The sequence below is a fragment of the Manis javanica genome, chromosome 8, assembly GCF_040802235.1.
Source record: "Manis javanica isolate MJ-LG chromosome 8, MJ_LKY, whole genome shotgun sequence".
NCBI lineage: Eukaryota > Metazoa > Chordata > Mammalia > Pholidota > Manidae > Manis > Manis javanica.
Genome location: NC_133163.1, coordinates 33,832,850 through 33,855,290, shown reverse-complemented (window position 1 = coordinate 33,855,290; position 22,441 = coordinate 33,832,850). Strand labels below are relative to the sequence as shown.

Genomic DNA, 22,441 nt, shown 5'->3' with positions numbered 1-22,441 from the left:
AAATATATAAAGCAAAATAACAGACTTAAAGGGAGTAATTGACAGTAACACAATAATAGTAGGGGACTTTACTTACATAGTAGGGGACCCACATACCAATGGATAGATCATGTAGACAGAAAATAAATAAGGAAACATTGGCATTGAACAACACATTAAACCATATGGACATAATTAAAATATACAGAATATTCCACCCAAAATCAGCAGAATGCTAATTCTTCTCAAGTGCACATGGATGTTCTCCAGAGTAGATCCCATATTAGGACACAAAACAAGTCTCAATAAATTTAAGAACACTAAGAACATCAGTCATCTTTTCAGGTGACAATGGTGTAAAACTAGAAATCAGTTCAAAGAAAAAAAACTGGAAAAAAACACGTGTAGTACACAACATGCTTGTCTTAGATAATCATTGGGTAAATGACAGATCAAAGAGCAAAAGAACAGATCATGGAGACAAATGAAAATAGGAACATTAACAGGTCAAAATATGTGGAATGCAGCAAAACTGGTTCTAAGAGGAAAGTTTATAACAATATAGGCCTAGCTCAAAAAACAAAACAATTTCAAATAAACCATCTAGTCTTACAACTGAAAGTAACTAAAAAGAACAAAGCCCAAAGTTAGTAGAAGGAAAGATAATAAATATCAAAGCAGAAATGAAAGAGACTAAGAACACAATTTTTAAAAATTGATTAAACAAAGAGCTGGTTCTTCAAGAGGTAAACACAATACGGAAACCTTTAGCCAGACTTGTCAAGAAAAAAAGGGAGGGCACAAACAAAATCAGAAACAAACAAGGACACATTAAAACTGACACCCGAGAAATTCAAAGATTTATAAGAGAATTATACAAAAAATGATATGGCAACAAATTGGACAACCTGGAAAAAATGGATAAATTCCTGCAAACATACAATCGTCTAAGACTAACCCAGCAATAAGCAGAAAATCTGAACAGACTGATTACTAGTAATGAAATTGAATTGGTAATCAAAAAACTCCCGACTCCACGATCAGATGGCTTCACAGCTGAAGTCTATCAAACATTTAAAGAAGAGCTGATACCTATCCTTCTTAAAGTATTCCAAAAAATATGAGGAGGAAATACTTCCAAATTCATTCGATGAGGCCAGCATTACTATTTAATAGCAAAACCAAAAAACACTACAAGAAAAGTACAGACCAATATCCCTGATGAACATAGATACAAAAACCCTAAGCGAAATATTAGCAAACCAAATAAAAAATACATCAAAAGGATTATTCATCACAGCCAAGTGGGATTTATTCCAGGACTGGTACAATATCGGCAAGTCAATCAGTATAATAAGCCACATTAACAAAAGAAAGGCTGAGAAATATGGTCAACTCAATAGATGCTGAAAAAGCATTTAACAAAATGCAACATCCATTCATGATAAAAATTCTAAACAAAGTGTGTATAGAAGGAACATACCTCAACATAATGAATGTCCTATATGACAAATCCACAGCTAACATCATACTCAATAATGAAAATCTGAAAGCTTTTCCTCTAAAATCAGGAATAAGACAAGGATTCCCACTTTTGCCACTTTTATTCAACATAGTACTAGAAGCAATCAGACAAGAAAAAGAAATAAAAGGAATCCAAATTGGTAAGGAAGAAGTAAAATTGTCACTATTTGTAGATGATTTGATATATATTTTAAACAACCTAAAGACTACACTAACAAGTTATGGAAACTAATAAATGGACTCAACAAAGTCTCAGAATACAAGATCAATACACAGAAATTTGTTGCATTTCAATATACTAACAATGAACTAGAAGAAAGAAAAATCAAAACAATTCCATTTACAATTGCATCAAAAAGAATAAAATAACTAGTAATAGACCTATCCAAGAAGGTGAAAGACCTGTACTCCAAAAACTGTAAGACACTGATGAAAGAAATTGAAGAAGATTCAAATGAAAGCTGTCCCTTACTCATGGATAGGAAGAATTAATATTGTCAAAATGGTTGCCCAAAGCAGCTTACAGAATTAGTGCAGTCCCCATAAAAGTACCAATGGCATTTTTCAATGAACTAGAGCAAATAGTCCTAAAATTTATATGGAACCAAAAGAGATCCCAAATAACCAAAGCAACATTGAGAAAGAAGCAAAGCTGGGGATATCACATTTCCTGAAAATCAAGCTATACTACAAAGCTACAGTGATTAAAATAGGGTGATACTGGCTCAATGATACAGACACATGGATCAATGTAAAAGAGAGCTCAGAAATAAACCCGTGCATATGTGGTCAATTAATATATGGCAAAGGAGGCAAGATAATACAAGGGGGAAAGGCAGTCTCTTCATTAAATGGTGTTGGGAAAACTGGACAGCTGCATACAAAAGAATGAAACTGGATCACTGTCTAACACCATACACAGAAGTAAAGTCAAATGTACAGCATGAAATCATAAAACTCATAGAAGAAAACAAAGGCAAGAAGCTCTTGAACATTAGCATCAGTAACTTCTTTCTGTATATGTCTCCCTGGGCAAGAGAAACAAAAGCAAAAATAAATAAGTGGACTACATCAAACTAAGAAGCTTCTTCACAGCAAAGGAAACATCAACAAAATGAGATGGCAAACTACTGTATGGGAGAATATATTTGTAAATGACATATCCAATAGGGAGCTAATATCTAGAATATATAAAGAACTTGCACAGTGCAACACCAAAAAAACAAATAACCCAATTGAAAAATGGGTAGAGTACCTGAATAGACATTTTTCCAAACAAGAAATACAGATGACCAACAGGCACATAAAAAGATGCTCCACATCACTAATCATCAGGGAAATGCAAATCAAAAGCACAATGAGATATCACCTCACATCAATTAGAATGGCCACTATCCAAAAAACAACAAATAGCAAGTGTTGGCGAGGATGTGGAGAAAAGGGCAAGGCTGTATTAAAAAAGATATGTGCACTCCTATGTTTATTGTTGCATTATTTATAATATCCAAGATATGGAAGTAACCAAAGTGTCCACCTGTAGATGAATGGGTAAGGAAAATGTGGTACTTACACAGTGGAATATTATTCAGCCATAAAAAAAGAAAGAAATCTTGCTGTTTGTAACAACATGCATGGACCTAGAGGGTATAAAAGTAAATGAAATAAGCCAGGAAGAGAAGGCCAGATACCATATTTACTTCTCTTATATGTGGAATCTAAAAACAAAACAAACAAGATAGAAATAGACTCATGGAAACACAGAGAAGAGATTGATGGTTACCATGGGAGAAGAACTGGGGAGGGTGGATGAATAAGTGGGTGGGTTTTTTAGCATAAGGAGGCAGAAAAACTAAATTATAATATTATAAATTACTCATTTATTATGAAATGTACAGTACATAGAATGAAAGTATGACATAGATAATATAGTCAATAATATTGTAATATATTTCTACATTGACAGTAACTCTACTTATTGGGATGAGCATTTAATAATATAGATATAACTATTGGGTCACTAATGTTATATACTTGAAACCAATATAATATTGTATATCTACTATACATCAATAAAAAAAGGAATGAGACAAAAAATAACTTGTATTTACTGTTTTCTATTATTTCTTTATTTTCTTGATGTCTTATATCATCCCCTTTCACTTTGGCTTAGATTATGTTTTTTTTCAATAGTGCTTGATAATACTGAACAGAATCCATCCTCGCTCACCAGTGTCTTATGAATGCATTCTAGCTCTTTATAGTGAATTCAGGAATTCCAGTGTCTAATTCCAAATGTACATTTTAAGTGAGAAAGGCCTAGGTATTTAATGAATATCCACTATGTCCTAGACACTATACTATGCATTATATTTCAAGGATTATGTGAATCCTTACAACAACTCAAGTTTTGAAAACTAAGCATTAAGCAGGTTTAGTAACTAAATGAAGATCACACTATTAGTCAGTAGTAATACCAAAATTCAGTCACAATCCACCATAGTTGTTCTCAAGCTTTATCATGGAACAGAATCAACTAATGAACTTGGTAAAATAATGAGTGCTTGATCTCACCTCTATAGTTTCTGATTCAGTAGTTCAATTGCAGAGAGAAGAGAGGGACAGTGTCAGAGGTTTTACATTTCTAACAAATTACCAAATTATGCACATATTGCTGGTGCAGAGACTACATTGTGTAAACTACCAATCTATCAGATTGCAACAGCTTCCCACTGGTACTTCTTGTCTCACATTAATCCTCTGAGTACAATGTGCTCTCACCAGATGTAAGACTTAATATATCCAAAATGCACTTGGTGGTTTTTGTCTCTATGGTTGTACATTTCCCCTCTACCTAAACTGTCCTTGTTTTCTTGTCCCTTCCCCAACCTTTCCTGCATGTGTAAATGTTTTCCCTTACAAAATCACTCAAATGCTTCCTCTTCTGGAAAGACTTACCTCATACCCTCACCTGGAGGGGTTTTTTTTGAACTCATGATGTAACTCATGATTCCAGTTTGTGTCATCACCAACTATATTGTAGCTGTTTGTCTATATGGTTTAATATTTCTATTACATTTTTAAGAAATATAAACTTCTTAAGAAATTGGGTTGCATATATCCCATAATACTTAGTGAAGATGTTTAGTTGTTTAGTAAGTATTGGAATATGCTAAGACTATGTTACTTTCATTTTTGAAATGATGAGTGTCTGTAAAAATCCTGTATTAGCCAAAAAGTATATATAAAGTACCTTTTTCTTGCAATGACTCTAGATATTCTATAGATAGAAAACTGCATCTCAAAATTAATTTCTAAACATTCAAAGGGACCAGGAAACTCACAAAGAATTTTTCTGAAGTCTGATCTAATTTTTTTACTAAATAGAGGACATAGAGATAGAGGGTAAATAGCAGGTGTAACTGTTCATGACTATATACTAGGCTTTTTAATTATATTACATATACATATAACACACAGAAATAGTGATCTAGGTAGTATAACTATTATTACATACAATACTAACTCAAGTTTATGCATGTAACATTTTTACCAGTGCTATTAGCGTGTCATCCTAGAGCAAATGAAATATATTGCAGACATACAGATCTGGACTTAATGACCAAAATGTTGGAATAAAAGGAATGAACTAAGTTTGCATTTGCCACTTATTTTATGGAGGGAGTTAAAACTTGGAACATTCTGTGAAGCATTATTGGAAAATAGATTCAAAGCTCTATAATACTTGATAAATTTAAAATGTATGTACATACAACATCATCGTCAGTAAGAGTAAATCATGGCCATTATTGGAATTACATAAACACAGATGGGATGGACTTGTATAAAACAACAAATATATTATAGAGATTATACTTTAAAGACTCATGTATCAGTCAAATTCTCTGTGCCTAAAAGATATAACCTCAGGAAAAGACCTCAATGAAATAGTGATAAGTCATTTACCTGATTGGGAATTGAAAATAATGGTCATAAAGATAATCACCAAGTTCAGGAAAACAATGCATGAACAAAATGAGAATTTAAACAGAGAAAACATAAGAAGGTACCAAACAGAAATTATGGAGCTGAAGAATACAGTAACTGAACTGAAAAATTCAACAGCCATTCAACAGCTCAAGATGAAGCAGAAGAAAGGATCAGCAAACTTGAAGACATGGTAATGGGATTCATCCAGTAAGCAGAGCAAAGAGAAAGCAAAAGAGTGAAGATAGCTTAAATGACTTACAGACAGCATCTGGCAAAGCTATTTGCATTATAAGGGTCCAAGAAGGAGAAAAGAAAAAAGGGAGAAGAAAATTTACTTGAGGAAATAATAGCTAAAAATATCCCTCACCTGGAGGAGGAAACAAACATCCATATCCAGGAAGCCCAGAGATTTCCAAATAAAATTAATATAAAGAGATCCACACAAAGATTATAATTAAATTGTCAAAAGTTAAAGACAAAGAGGGACTCTTAAAAACAGCAAGAGAAAAACAATATTTTATATACAAGGGAACCTCCATTAGACTTACCAGTAGATTTTTTAGCAGAAAATTTACAGGCCAGAAGGGTGTACTATGATAAATTCAAAGTGCTGAAATGAAAACCTGCTAGCCAAGAAAACTCCTCCCAACAAACTTGTTCTTCAGAATTGAAGGAGAGTTTTCTAGAGAAGCAAAAGCTGAAGAGTTTAGCACTAACAGATTTGTCTTATAAGAAATCTTAAAGCGAAGTACAGCTAGGATTGGATTAAAGATGGTGGCATGAGAGGTGAAACAGAGGCTTCCTCCTAAAGCTGCATATAATACAAAAATATAATTAATACAACTAATCCTGAAAGAGCAACAGGAAAGAGGACTGTGCCAAACTGCATACACCTGGAGAAAAGAGCAGACCTGATGGAACAGGGTAACGTACCAAAGCTGTGGCCCAGCATTACCCTAGCCCTTCCCCCACCCCAGCTCACCAGCAGGAGGAAGAGAAATGGGGCAGGGAGGGAGGGGAGGCCTGGGACTGCTGAATACTTAACTCCAGAGATCTGCTCTGGGAACCCAAACCTACATTTCATGGTGCTTTCATGATACTCCCAGGATTAAGGGATTGGAAAGCTAAGACAGGCAGAATTCCTGGAGAGACTGAGATTCCAGCTGCTTGTGGAAAGCAGGAATCCATATCTGGCTGCTCTGGGACAAAAGAAAGGCAGGCAGTCTGAGAGACTTCCTAACAATGAAGCCCTTAGCAAGAGGGCTGCGAAAGCGGCAAGGATTGCACAGAGCTTACTGCTCAGGAGAAAGGACATGTAGACAAAATTGTCTGGGTGCACTCTGCCCAACAGGTTGGAAGCTTTCACTATTTCCAGGTGCTCCGGCTCCCTGGCTGACTACACAGCTCCAGGGACACCCTCCTTGATACACAGCCTACTGCGCTTTCTCCTGCCAGCCCAACCTGGCTCACAAACCAGCAAATGCTACCCTGGTGTTAGGCCAGTCAAAGAGAAGATCTGTCTACAGCAGCTACAAATGCAAAGCATAGAGGCTTATACCTGTGTGCTTGGCCCACTGGTTCAGGCAATGGAGACAGGCATAGTTGGCGGGAAGCAGGAAACAGCTCTTTCCTCCCACCAGGCACCAATACCACTTCCCTGTCACCCCCAACATTGCTTCAGGGGCTAAGCAGCTTCAGATGGTAGAGCTTCTGGACACTAGAGGGTGCCGTATACAAATATGAAAGACCAAAAGAACCTAGTTCAGAGTAAAATTAATATAACTCCTGAGAAAGATGACATGGACCTCATGACTCTTCTGAAAGGAAGTTCAAAATAAAAATCATTAACATGCTCATGGAGGTACAGAAAGATATTCAAGAAACCAGGAATGAATTACGGTCAGAGATCCAATCATTGAAGAGCACAATGGAGGCTATTAAAAGCAGATTGAATATGGTGGAGGAGAAAATAAATGAAATAGGAACTAGAGAAGAGGAATACAAAGAAGCTGAGGCACAGAGAGAAAAAAGGATCTCTAAAATGAAAGAATATTGTGAGAACTGTATGACCAATCCAAACGGAACAACATTTGCATTATAGAGATACCAGAAGAAGAAGAGAAAGAGAAAGGGATAGAAAGTGTCTTTGGGGAGGTAATTGTTGAAAACTTCCCCAGTCTGGGGAAGGAGATAGTCTTTCAGGCCATGGAGATCCATAGATCTCCCAACACAAGGGACCCAAGGATGACAACACCAAGACATATAGTAATTAAAATGTCAAAGATCAAGAATAAAGACAGAGTATTAAAAGCAGCCAGAGAGAGAAATAAGATGATATACAAAGGAAAGCCCATCAGGCTAACATCAGACTTCTCAGCAGAAACCTTACAGGACAGAAGGGAGTGGCATGATGTATTTAATGCAATGAAGCAGAAGGGCCTGGAACCAAGATTACTTTATCTGGCAATATTATTTAAATTTGAAGGAGAGATTAAACAATTTCCATATAAACAAAAGCTGAGAGAATTTACCTCCCACAAACCATCTCTACAGTGTATTTTGGAGGGACTGCTATAGATGGAAGTGTTCCTAAGGCTTAATAGCTGTCACCAGAAGTAATAAAACCACAGTAAAGAAAGTAGAAAAGCTAATTACTAAGTGAATGCAAAATTAAATTAACTATCCCCAAAGTCAATCAGGGGATAGACAAAGAGTACAGATATGATACCTAACATATAAAGAATAGAGGAGAAAGAAAAAGGAGGAGAAAAAAGAAAAGAACCTTTAGATTAGATTGTCTTTGTAATAGCATTAATATGAGTTAAGCACTTAATAGTGAGTTAAGTTAGACTCTTAGATAGTAAGGAAGTTAACCTTGAACCTTTGGTAACCATGAATCTTAAGTCTGCAAGATCAATAATCACCCTAAATATAAATGGACTGAATGGACCAATCAAAAGACATAGAGGCACTGAATGGATAAAAAACAAGACCCAGCTATATGCTGCCTACAAGAGACTCACTTTAAACCCAAAGGCAGAATAAAAGTGTAGAGATGGAAAAAGATATTTCATTCAACTAATAGAGAGAAAAAAGCAGGTATTGCAGTACTTGTATCAGACAAAATAGACTTCAAAACAAAGAAACAAAGAAAGACATTACATAATGATAAAGGGGTCAATCCAACAAGAAGATATAACCATTTTAAATATCTATGCTCCCAACACAGGAGCACCTACATATGTGAAACAAATGCTAACTAAATCAAAAGGGGAAATAGAATGCAATGTATTCATTCTAGGAGACTTCAACACTCCACACACTCTGAAGGATGGAGCAACCAGATAGAAAATAAGTAAGGACACAGAGGCACTGAACAACACATTAGAACAGATGGACCTAACAGACATCCACAGAACTCTGCACTCAAAAAGCAGCAGAATACACATTCTTCTCAAGTGCACATGGAACATTTTCAAGACTAGATCATATACTAGGCCACATAAAGAGCCTCAGTAAATTCAAAAAGATTGAAATTGTACCAGCCAGTTTCTCAGACCACAAAAGTGTGAAACTAAAAATAAATTATGCAAAGAAAATGAAAATTTTCACAAACACATGGAGGCTTCACAAAATGCTCCTAAATAAACAGTGAATCAATGACCAAATAAAAACAGAGATCAACAATATATGGAGACAAGTGACAACAATAATTCAACACAGCAAAATCTGTTGGATGCAGCCAAGGCCATGCTAAAAGGAAAGTATATTGCAATACAGGCCTACCGCAGGAAAGAAAACAATCCCATATAAGCAGTCTAAACTCACAATTAATGAAACTAGAAAAAGAAGAACAAATGAGGCCCAAAGTCAGTAGAAGGAGGGACATAATATAGATTAGAGCAGAAATAAATAAAATTGAGAAGAATAAAACAATAGAACCAATGAAAGCAAGAGCTGGTTCTTCGAGAAAATAAACAAAATAGATAAACCCCTAGCCAGACTTCTCAAGAAAAAAAGAGAGTCTACACACATAAACAGAATCAGACCTGAGAAAGGAAAAATCACTACAGACACCACAGAAATACAAAGAATTATTAGAGAATACTATGAGAAATTATATGCTAACAAACTGAACAACCCAGAGGAAATGGACAACTTTCTAGAAAAATACTACCTTCCAAGGCAGACCAAAGAAGAAACAGAAAATCTGAACACATCAGTTACCTGCAATGAAATTGAACTGGTAATCAAAAAATACCTAAGAACAAAACCTCTGGACCAGATGGCTTCACCACTAAATTTTATCAAACATTTAGTGAAGACCTAATACCCATCCTACTTAAAGTTTTCCAAAGAGTAGAAGAAGAGGGAATACTTCCAAACTCATTCCATGAGGCCAGCATCACTCTAATACCAAAATCAGGCAAAGACACCACAAAAAAAAAAAATTACATACCAATATCCCTGATGAACATAGACGCAAAAATATTGAACAAAATACTAGCAAACCAACTTCAAAGATACATCAAAAAGATCACCCATCATGATCAAGTAGGTTTTATTTCAGGGATGCAAGGATGGTACAACATTTGAAAATCCATCAACATCATCAACCACATCAACAAAAAAGGACAAAAACCACGTGATCATCTCCATAGATGCTGAAAAAGCATTTGACAAAATTCAACATCCATTCATGATAAAAACTCTCAACAAAATGGGTATAGGGAGCAAGTACCTCAACATAATAAAGGCCATATATGACATACCCACAGCCAACATCATACTTAACAGTGAGAAGCTGAGAGCTTTTCCTGTAAGATCGGGAAAAAGACAGGATGCCCACTCTCCCCACTGTTATTCAACGTAGTACTAGAGGTCCTAGCCACAATAATCAGACAACACTAAGAAATAAAAGGCATCCAGATTGGCAAGGAAGAAGTTAAACTGTCCCTGTTTGCAGATAACATGATATTGTACATAAAGAAAACCCTAAAGAATCAACTCCAAAACTACTACATCTAATATCTGTATTCATCAAAGTTGCAGGATACAAAATTAATACACAGAAATCTGTTGCTTTCCTATACACTAACAATGAACTACCAGAGAGAGAAATCAGGAAATCAATTCCATTCACAATTGCATCAAAAAGAATAAAATACCTAGGAATAAACCTAACCAAGGAAGTGAAAGACCTAGACTCTGAAAACTACAAGACATTCATGAGAGAAATTAAAGAAGATACCAATAAATGGAAACACATCCTCTGCTCATGGATAGGAAGAATTAATATTGTGAAATGGTTATCCTGCCTAAAGCAATCTACAGATTCAAAGCAATTCCTATCAAAATACCAATAGCATTCTTCAACAAACTAGAGAAACTCCTTCTAAAATTCATATGGGACCATAAAAGACCTTCAATAGCCAAAGCATTTCTGAGAAGGAAGAATAAAGGTGGGGGGATTATGCTCCCCAACTTCAAGCCCTACCACAAAGCCGCAGTAATCAAGACAATTTGATACTGGCACAAGAACAGTCCCATAGACCAATGGAACAGACTAGAGAGCCCTGATATAAGCCCAACCATATGTGGTCAATTAATATATGATAAAGGCCATGGACATATGAAATGGGGAAATGACAGCCTCTTCAACAGCTGGTGTTGGCAAAACTGGACAGCTACATGTAAGAGAATGAAACTATATTATTGTTTAACCCCATACACAAAAGTAAACTTGAAATGGATTAAGGACTTGAATGTAAGTCATGAAACCATAAAACTCTTAGAAGGAAACATAGGCAAACATCTCCTGAATATAAGCATGTTCAACTTCTTCCTGAATGCATCTCCTCAAGAAAGCAAAAATGAACTCATGGGACTACATCAAACTAAAAAGTTTCTGTATGGCAAAGGACACCATCAATAGAACAAAAAGGCCTCCTACAGTATTGGAGAATGTATTTGTAAATGACATATTTGACAAGGGGTTAACATCCAAAATATATAAAGAACTTACACACCTCAACACCCAAAAAGCAAATAACCCGATTTACGAATGGGCAGAGGATATGAACAGACACTTCTCCAAAGAAGAAATTCATATGGCCAACAGACACATGAAAAGATGCTCCACATCACTAATCATCAGGGAAATGCAAATTAAAACCACAATGAGATATCACCTCACACCAGTAAGGATGGCCAACATTGAAAAGACTAAGAACAACAAATGCTGGTGAGGATGTGGAGAAAGGGGAACCCTCTTACACTGCTGGTGGGATTGTTAGCTAGTTCAAGCATTGTGGAAAGCAATTTGGAGGTTCCTCAAAAAACTAAAAATAGAAATATCATTTGACCCGGGAATCCCACTCCTTGGAATTTACCCAAAGAATACAACTTCTCTGATTCAAAAAGACATATGCACCCCTATGTTTATCACAGCACTTTTTACAATAGCCAAGATATGGAAGCAACCTAAGTGTCCATCACTAGATGAATGGATAGAGAAGATGTGGTACATATACACAATGGAATATTATTCAGCCATAAAAATAAAACAAATCCTACCATTTGCAACAACATGAATGGAGCTGGAGGGCATTATGCTCAGTGAAATAAGCCAGGCGGAGAAAGACAAATGCCAAATGATTTCCCTCATTTTTGGTGTATAGCAATGAAGCAAATCTGAAGGAACAAAATAGCAGCAGACTCAGAGACTCCAAGAAGGATCTAGTGGTTACCAAAAGGGAGGGGTGTGGGAGGGCGGGTGGGGAGAGAGGGAGAAGGGGATTGAGGGGTATTATGTTTAATGCACATGGTGTGGGGAACCACAGGGAGAACAGTGCAGCACAGAGAAGGCACATAGTAGATCTATGGCACCTTGCTGCACAGTGGCTGCATTCGGGTATGGGTGGGGACTTGATAATATGGGTAAATGTAGTACCCACATTGTTTTTTCATGTGAAACCTTCATAAGAGTGTATATCAATCATACCATAATAAAAAGTTTTTAAAGAAAAAGAAAGGAAATGTTAAAACCACTTCTTTATTCTGAAGTGAAAGGGCACTAGAGGAAAGAAAAACATAAAAAAGTGTAAATCACAGTGATAGAAGCAAATATATTCTTCAATTTAGAATAATGTAATGGTGGGTTTATCACTTATGTATCTTATACGAAGGTTAAAAAACAAAAAGAGTACAAAGTAAAGCTATAGTTATTTGTTAATGGATACACAACTTAAAAAGGTAAATTGTGAATGAAAAACTTCCACAGGGAGTAAAAGTGTAAAAAAAACAATTTAAGTATTCTAACTTGTTATATCAACTTAAAACCAATTTATAAATGTAAGATTTTTTTATGTAAGCCTCATGGTAACCACAAAGCTAAAATATAGAGTAGATGACAAGATATAAAGAGGGAGGAATTTAAGCATACTGTAATAGAAAATCATTAAATTGCAAAGGAAGGAGCAAAAGAACAGGAAAGAAAGAAAAGTATAACTAAACAGCCAGGAAACAATTAAGAAAATGGCAATATGTCCATACCTCTCAGTAATCACTTTAAATGTAAATGGACTAAATTATCCAAACAAAACAGTTTTCTTTTAGATTAATTTTTTTTACTACTTTTGTCTTTGGATTAATGGCTCAATGGATTTAAAAAATAATAATAATACCTACCTAGAAACTCACTTCAGATACAAGAACATACACAGACTGAAAATGACAGGATGCAAAAAGATATTCCATGCCAATGGAAAGCAAAAGAAAGCTGTCTTAGCTACATTTATATCAGACAAAATATACTTAAAGGGAAAAGACGTATTGAGACAAAAACTCATTGTATAATAATAGAGGGGTTAATCCAATAGAAGGATATAACATTTGTAAATGTGTGCCAAACATAGGAACATCTAAATATATAAAGCAAATATTAACAGATCTAAGAAAAAAGTAACAATATGTAATAGCCATAAACTTCAGTACCCCACTTGCATCAATGTATAGATCATCCAGACAAAAAATCAATAAGGAAACATTGGACTTAACATTGACACTTTAAACCAGATGGACTTAATAGATATGTACAGAACATTCCATCCCAAATCAGCAGAATACACCTTATTCTCAAACACACAAAGAATATTCTCCAGGATAGATTATATGTTAGGCCACAATAAAATCCTTAATAAATTCAGGAGGATTGAAATTATATCAAGCACCTTTTCTGACCACAATAGTATGAAGCTAGAAATCAATTATAAGGAGAAAATGGCAAAATCCACAAATGTTTAGAGATTCAACAACATACTACTGAGCATCCAGTGAGTCAAAGAAAAAATTAAAATTGAAATCAAACACCTTGAGGAAAAAAATAAAAATAGTAAAACTTGTGAGATGCAGCAAAGTTCTTACTGATAAATGCCTACATTAAGAACTTTACATGTCAACTAGAAGTTTACAGCTTGAGGAACTAACAAAAAACAACACACTAAGGCCATAGTTAGTACAAGAAATAACAAAGACCAGAATGGAAATAAAAGGAAATGTTAACTAAAAAGACAATAGAAAATATCAATGAAACTAAGAGCTGGTTCTTTCAAAAGATAAAGTGCCAAATCATTATATAGACTTACCAAGACAAAAAGAGGGTTCAATTAAATAAAATTAAAAATGAAGATGTTACAACTGATAACCACAGAAATACAAAGGATGATGTGAGACTGCTATGTACAGTTGTGTACCAAAAATTGGACAACCTGAAAGACAAGGATAATTCCTTGAAAAAATACAACCTATCAAGAGCAAATCATAAAGAAATAGAAAATCTGAACTGATTACTAGTAAGGAGAGTCAATTGGTACTCTAAAACCCCCCAACAAAAAAATTTCAGGACCAAATGATTGCACTGGTGAATTGTACCAATCATTTAAAGAAGAATCAGTATGAATCCTCAAACTCTTCCAAAAAGCAGGAGAGTACACTTCCAAACTCATTTTACAAGGACAGTGTTATACTAATACCAAAACCAGACAAAGACATTACAAGAAACAAAAATTATAGGCCAGTATGCCTGATGAAAGATACAAAAGCCCTCAACAAAATATTAGCAAACTGAACAGAATTTATTAGCTCATATACCATGATAAAGTGGGATTTATCTTAGGGACCCAACAATGGTTCAGCATCCAAATTAATCAGTATAATTAGATCACATTAACAAAATGAAGGCTAACAATCGTATCTCAATAGATTTCAGAAAAGGTATGTGGCAGAATTCAACATCCATTCATTATAAAAACTCTCAACAAAGTGGGTATGAAGGGAACATACCTCAACATAATATAGCTCATATATGACAAGACCACAGCTGATATCATACCCAAGGATGGAAAACTGAAGTTTTTACTCTAAGATCAGAATCAAGACAAGGATGCCCATTCTCACCACTTTTATTAAAAGAACTGGAAGTCCTAGCCAGTGCAATTAGGCAAGGAAAAGAAATAAAATTCCCCCAAATCAGAAAGGAAGTAAAACTACTTATATTTACAGATGCCATGATATATAAATAGCAAATCCTAAAGATTACACCAAAAAAAATTAGAACTAAAAAAATCAGTAAAATGGCAGGATACCAAGTGAATATATAAAATACATTTTATGTATATTAATAATGAACTAGCAATAGCAATGAGAGAAACTAATAAAAACAGTCCAATTTACAATTGGATCAAAAATAATAAAATACCTAGGAAGTAATTCAACCAAGGAAGTAAAAGATCTATACAATGAAAATTATAAGACATTAATGAAAGAAATTACAGAAGACACAAATAAATGGAAAGATGTTTAATGCTCCTGAATTCAAAGGCTAATGTTAAAATGTCCGTATTGCCCAAAGTAATATACATATTCAGGGCAATCTCTATCAAAATCCTAGTGGCATTTGTCACAGAAATAGAACAAACAATTTTTTCAAAGTTACAGAAGACCCCAAGTAACCAAAGTATCTTGAGAAAAAACAACAAATTTGGAAGTATCACACATCCTCATTTCAAACTATATAACAAAACTATAGTAATCAAAACAGTATGGTATTGCCCAAAAAACAGACACAGATCAATGGAACAAAATAGGACCACTATCTTAAACCTTACACAAAACTCAACTCAATATGGATTAAAAACTTGAATGTAAAACCTGAAAACCTTGAAACTAGAAGAAAATATAGAGGGAAGACATCTTTCTTTGCCATGTTTTTCTGGATTGACTCCAAAAGCAAAGCAACAAAAGTAAAAACAAGTGGCACTATGTCAAACTAAAATGCTTTTGCACAATAAAGGAAATCAACAAAATGAACAGGCAACCTATAGAATGTGAGAAAATATTCACAGAACATACATCTGATATATCTTAATGTCCAAAATATATCAAAAACTAATATAGCTCAATAGAAAAAAAATCTGAGTTAAAAATGGGCAGAGGATCTGAATAGACATTTTTCAAAAAAAAAAAAAAAAGATATCCAAATGACCAACAGGTACATTAGAAGTTGCTCAGTATTGCTAATCATGAGGAAAATACAAATCAAAACCACAAAGAGATATCACTTCACACGGATCAGAATGGCCATTATCAAAAAGACAGGAAATAATAAGAATAGGGAAGAGCCCTTGTGCACTGTTGGTGGGAAGATAATTGGCTCAACCACCATGGAAAACAGTATGAATGTTCCTTAAAAAATACAACATAAAACTATCGTATGATCCAGCAATTCCACTTCTGGGTATTTTTCCAAAGTAACAAAATCACTATCTCAAAAAGGTACCTGCACCCCCATGTTAATTGCAGCATTACTTACAATAGCCAAGATGTGGAAATGACCTGTGTCCACTGATGGATAAATAGATAAAGAAACTGTGGTATGTATATACAGTGGAATATTATCCTACCACTGTGATGACTTCAGTGAACCTTGAATGCATTATAGTAAATGATATCAGTTAGAGAAAGACAAACATTGTATTATCTCACTTATGTGTGGAATTCAGAAATAACCAAACTCATAGATATATAGATCAGATTGATGGTTGCCAGAAGCAGGGATTGGAGAGTAGGTGAAATGGGTGAAGGTGGTCAAAAGGTAAAAAATTCCACTTATAAATAAATCATGGGGGTGTAATGTAGAGCATGGTAACTATAGTTAATAATACTGTATTTTATATTTTAAAGTTTCTAAGATTATATGAGTTTTCATAACTAGAAAAAAATTGTAGCTATGTGTATGATTGATGTTAGCTTATTGTAATTATTTCACAATATATACATGTAATAAATCATGTTGTACACTTAAAACTACTGCAATATTATTTAGTATATCTCAATTAGAAAGAAAACAATATAGAAAGTTTAAATAAATAGCTATCAACTCTTCTCTTTGTGAATAGGATAAGAAAAAAATATATAAGACAATTTTAAGTTATTTTAGAGAGTAAAGAATAAATTCAGTCATAGGAAGAAGATTCTTGTCTGCTTTTCCCAAGCTTAGTTATAAAATTTTATAAATAGACTAATCCCGTTGTTTTCAAATGATGAAAATGAGATATGAATAGGTCAAAGTAATATAGCCAGTAATTGGTTGAGCATGATTTCAACTGTTAATATGAATTCATGTCTTCAACTCTTGATTCCCATCTTCCAGTGCCTTTCCTTAGTTTGTGTTTCTTTTCCAACCACTTGGTTTAAAAGTAACCTGGAGATATACAGTGATCTCTGAAAGACCTTTCTACTTTAAATTGCCTGTGTTTATCAATCTGTTAACAACTAAGCTCTCCAAACTCTCCCCACTTCCACACATTTGTGAGACTTTATTTTACTTTAAAACATAGAGACTTCCTGAGAAGAGCTCACATGTTAAGTCTCACTCAACTCTTTTGTTAAGTGTCTGATGTGTTAGACTTTTGAGCATAAATATTATGCTGGGCTTTTTTTAATACACTATCTCATTGAATTCTTAGAACTGTATGAGATAAAAAGAAGCTGAGTTAGAGGAAGGCAATAATTTAGCTATTATTTCTTTAAAGTGCCTAATCCATTCTGATTTCTGAAAAATTCACTTAGTACATTTTTCTAATCCACCACACTAACCATTTTGTAAAAACCTCAGCCACAGGGCCCAATTTGTATAGCCACTGTTGAATCTCCAGCTATAACAATTTTTGTTTCCAAAACACTTGTTCACATGTAAAGTACAGTGATTAGTCATTCTTGAATGTATTTAAACCAACCATTCATTGCAATTTAGTATTCATCCTGTTTTTCTTTCTTTTCAGACCAGTATGTGGAATCAGAGGAAAAACTCTCATAATCAACCTGCCAGGTAGCAAGAAAGGATCTCAGGTGAGAAACCTTGAGATTTATATGGTTTAGCGTAAGAAGTTTTGGTCAACTTGCAAGAGTTAGCCAATCAAAGAGTTGGAACACTCCACAAGACTGCCCCCACTTCTAACACAAATTGCAATTCAGTGCCCACCCAAAACTATCCTTAGTTTCAGTAATTCACTAGAACTCACTGAATGATGTTATACTAATAGTTACCCTGTATTACAGGGAAAGTATTCAGATTAAAATCAACCAAGAGAAGTACATAAAATGTAGTAGAGTAGGGATTTCAAATGCAGAGCTTCCATTATCCTTTTCCTGTGGAACCATGAATGCATTACTCTCCTAGCATCACTGTGTAACAATACAGAGAGTATTGCCAATTAGGGAAGCTCCAAGCCTTTGGTGTTGAGTTTTTATTGGGGGTCACTTCATACTGGCCATATGACTGGCCTTTAGTCTCTAGCCCTTCCAAGTTTGGGCTGATATCCTTAGTCTCCAACACTTTCCAGAAGCAAAACTGATAGCACATTGTGCAAAATCTCCATCATAAATCAGTTAGACTGTCTGATGGCCAAAGTCCCCAGGCAAACAAAGGCACTCCTATCACTTCCCAGTAACAGGCCAGACTCTCTTTGAGTAAGGTTAATTCTTTATTACATAAGCTACCTCCTGGCCTTTGGCCAAGACTCTTAAGGCAAAATGATCATTTTTGCCTAGCTGAGCATCTGTATTTACTATAGCATTTATGTTATAGACACAACAGCAGTATCAGTGTGAATATGCCTAAGATTTAGAGAAGCCTGTGTAGAATAGGGATAGAGTTAGAGAAACAGCTAATCCATCCACTAAAGCCATTATACACATCTTCATATTTTTGTACAAATTTTCCACCTGGATCTGATATTTATATGTACCCTGTAATACATTCATAGAGAACTATTTATCATAGAAATTAGCTCTTTTGTACAGGCAAATCATATTCCATTGACATTACATTTTGAGGATGATTTAACACAATTTCCCAATACATATGACCATCAATATCAGTATTATAATCTTACTAACAATGCCAGTATTATAACATATAACAGTATAGTGGTAGATATAACTTGAAAAATAAGAGTCAGAAGATACTGGCACATTACTGGAGTCCAACACAGACATTAACAGTTTACCTAGTCCATCATCATATTATATGACCAAAATGCCTCCTACAGTGATGCTACTCAGGTTTACAGGCTTGTCAGGTTCCAGAAACAGTAGTAGGAGTAACATATGGCTTTACCCTTTCTGGCATGTTACAACTGAGCTAAGAAACGTCCTCTCTTGTTCTAGGCTTCTTTTGAGACCCCAATATAATATTGGATTTCCTTCATTGCATAACTCCTTCATTCCTTTACTTCAGCTACCATTCCTCCTTCTCTCCATTTATACCCAGACTTTTCCTTTGAAAACTTTTGAATGAGACCATTGGTTTGGCCACTTTAGTGGCTCAGATTGCCATCAGTAATACCAGTTTAGCAAGTGCCTCGAACTCTGTCCATCTCCATTCATATAAGGTATGGTTACATAGATGCAGAACTAGTAGGCAGTCTTGAATACTAGGTAACATACTGCATTCACTGTCAATTCCAATTTGACCAGATGGAGTAAAGCACAGTCTACCCAACTAGGCCCTTAGGAACTCAAACATACAGATTTAAAGGTATAGTTACAGTTTATGATTAGGAATTATCCCTACTCCAGGACCCACAGTTGCAGCCCCAGTCCTAGGATCAGTGCATCAGGTAGGAAAAAAAAAAAGTTGAGGTCATGTGGGGAAAAAAGTGTAGTCATAAAGAAAAAAGTATCGTTGTACCTGCGTCCTCTCCCATCCCCCTCTTTCCCAGAAAAATAGAGTAATTTATTTAGAGGGAACCCTCCCTTGGCCTTCCTCATATTGAGCGTGATCACACTCTAAGGAAGGCATGTAAGCCAGATCTTCATGCCTTTATCTCCTCCCAATTTGGACAACAGAAGTTTCATTTGTCCATTCCAATTTTCTATCAAATCACTGCTCTAAAGATAAAAGTGTATTCCTTAGTCTAAAGAAATGTGACTCCATGGTCATTGATTCAGTATCTTCTATTCTGGTCCTTTCATAGTACACTGAGCATTGGCATCTACACTGGGTAAGCAAAGCCCTCTCCAGAGTAAGTGTCTATTCCTGTTGGTACCCATTTGTAATATCGAAGGGCTACTGGCATCAGTCCAACTTGGCAGCTGTTGTAAGACCTTCCCCCTTGGAGAATCTGCTGCATATCCCTCTGCTGTCTCTGTCTCTTTGTTAGCAGACAGAACAGTTCTTGGCATTTCGTGCCTCAGAGGATGCAAGAGGAGAATCTAGATTCTCTGCCTTGCTACAGCACCCCCAGTGGCCACTCATCTCAGGGGCCCAGGTGGCCATATAAGCAAGCACACCAGAATATCTGCTCACTAGTTCCAGTCAATATTTAGTTCTGCAAGGATGTTCTTCGGATGGGCATTAACATATCCTACTTTAATATACCCCTACATTTGTGAGTAATTTCCATAAATCCATGTCCCATACAAGCATCCCTTTAATAGACCAGTATTCTATTGCCTTTCTCCCTGACCACATGGCCAGGCCACTAGACACTTCCCAAGAGTCAGTAAAAACTCTAACATAAGGACAAACATCATACAGTTCAGCCCATCGAGCTGATTTGTTTTTACCTTCTTCAATCAGAGTGGCGGCCTTCCAAACAGGATGCTGTCCCTTCACCTTGGAATTGCCATCCATAAACCAAGCAGCTCTTTGTTGATCAATAGAAAGCTGTTTATAGGGCACCGCCCAAGTGGCCCAAGTGGCCATAGGATCCAGCAGCTCCTCAGGTGGTACCGAAGTCGGCCCTAGGTGAAAAGAGGCTACCTGCTCGTGAGTACCTACTTGCATTCTCCTGGTAGCATGATCCTATATGCACCATTTCCATTTTATTATGGAACTCCCCTGGATATTGCCTCTCCCTTTAGAGCATTTGACATTACCCAAGACATTACAGATATTTCAGGTTTCAAGATTATTTTATGTCCTTCAGTCTTAAGTGTAGTCTTAATTCAAGTCCAATAGCAAGCTAGCAATTGTCTCTCAAATGGAAATTTTCTGGTCCAAAATCCCAGCAGTTGATACGGGGTGGCACTCACAGATTTTTGCCATAAGCCCCAGTCTGTACTCCACACAGAGGTATTCTACAAAAAAATTAATGACATGTGTGGGTTTATGCAATCTTATTGGCTCCCAGTTAGCATTTCCAATCCATATTTGGTGGAAGAGTGGATTTATATGCCTTCTATTTTACAATACTAGGCAGGAGAGTTCTGTCAAACACAATGTCCATCTCCCTAATACATTTAGATAAAGGAAACTTACCACTTCACATAAAGTTCACTGTCCAGACATTCTAATTTTCACTCCAACTTTCACATTAATCCCATCAACTGCTGGATTCCTGTATCCTCCCAGTCTTAAGTATACCTCCCATTAGGACTTACAGGTTCTTAGAATCACAGTATATGGTGATCTGTCAAGGAATCCCAGAAAAGTCTCTTCTCCATTCCCTGACCATTCATGTGCATATGGCCTTGAATTTTTAGGCCTGGGTTAGGCCAAGGGGTTCAGACCCTTTCACCAGTACTTATCTTGGTTAGATTATGGGACTTTCACTTAAGGTTATTCAAGGTGAGGTTTCTTATAGCCATCTTTGCCTTCTAGCTTTTAAATTCCTGACTAGGGTAAATAAAGATTCGTTTAGGACCCTTCAGTGTTGGGAAGCCACCAGTGGCTCCCATCTGTCCATTCAACCCACAACAATGCTACAGACAAGGCTGTTGTTTTGCCCCCATCAGTGCTAACTTCATTCATCCATTTCTTTTTTTTTTTATTGAAGTATAGTTGATACACAATGTTATGTTGGTTTCAAGTATACAGTGCAGTGGTTCAACAGTCACCCATATTCTTAAATCCTTACCCAAACTAATGCATTTACTATCTGTCTACATGGGAAGATGCTACAGAATCACTGGCTATATTCTCCATGCTGTACTACCATCCCTATGACCAACTTATATTATAATTGAGAAAATTGTGCTCCTTTATACCCCTTTCCCTTTGCACCCACCTGCCCCAACTTCTCCTCCATGATAACTGCCAGTCACTTCTCAGTGTCTCTGAGTCTACAGCTATTTTGTTCATTTTGTTCTGCTTTGTTTTTAAATTCCACAAATAAGTGAAATCATGCAGTATTTGTCTTTCTCCACCTAGTTTATTTCACTTAACATAATACTCTCTAGGTCCATCCATGTTGTTGCAAATGGCAGGATTTCTTTTCCTTTTCATGGCTGAATAATATTCCAGTGTGTGTATGTCCCACATAAATTTTATCCGATCATCTATTGATGGGCACTTTGGTTGCTTTCATATCTTGACTATTGTAAATAATGCAGCAGTAAACATATAGGTGTGTATATCTTTTCAAATCATGGATTTTATTTTCTTCAG

At 35.7% G+C, this 22,441-nt stretch overlaps 1 protein-coding gene across 15 annotated transcripts in view; it reads left to right on the top strand.

Annotated features, from left to right (window-relative positions):
* The window catches only part of GPHN (gephyrin), a 710,040-nt gene that overhangs the window by 440,268 nt on the left and 247,331 nt on the right, over positions 1-22,441 (top strand). For all 15 annotated transcript variants that reach the window (XM_037005467.2, XM_037005787.2, XM_037005423.2 and 12 more), the window contains one exon: positions 17,832-17,898. In XM_037005467.2, the coding sequence (XP_036861362.1) occupies positions 17,832-17,898 (67 nt within the window). The remainder of the gene's footprint in view (positions 1-17,831; positions 17,899-22,441) is intronic.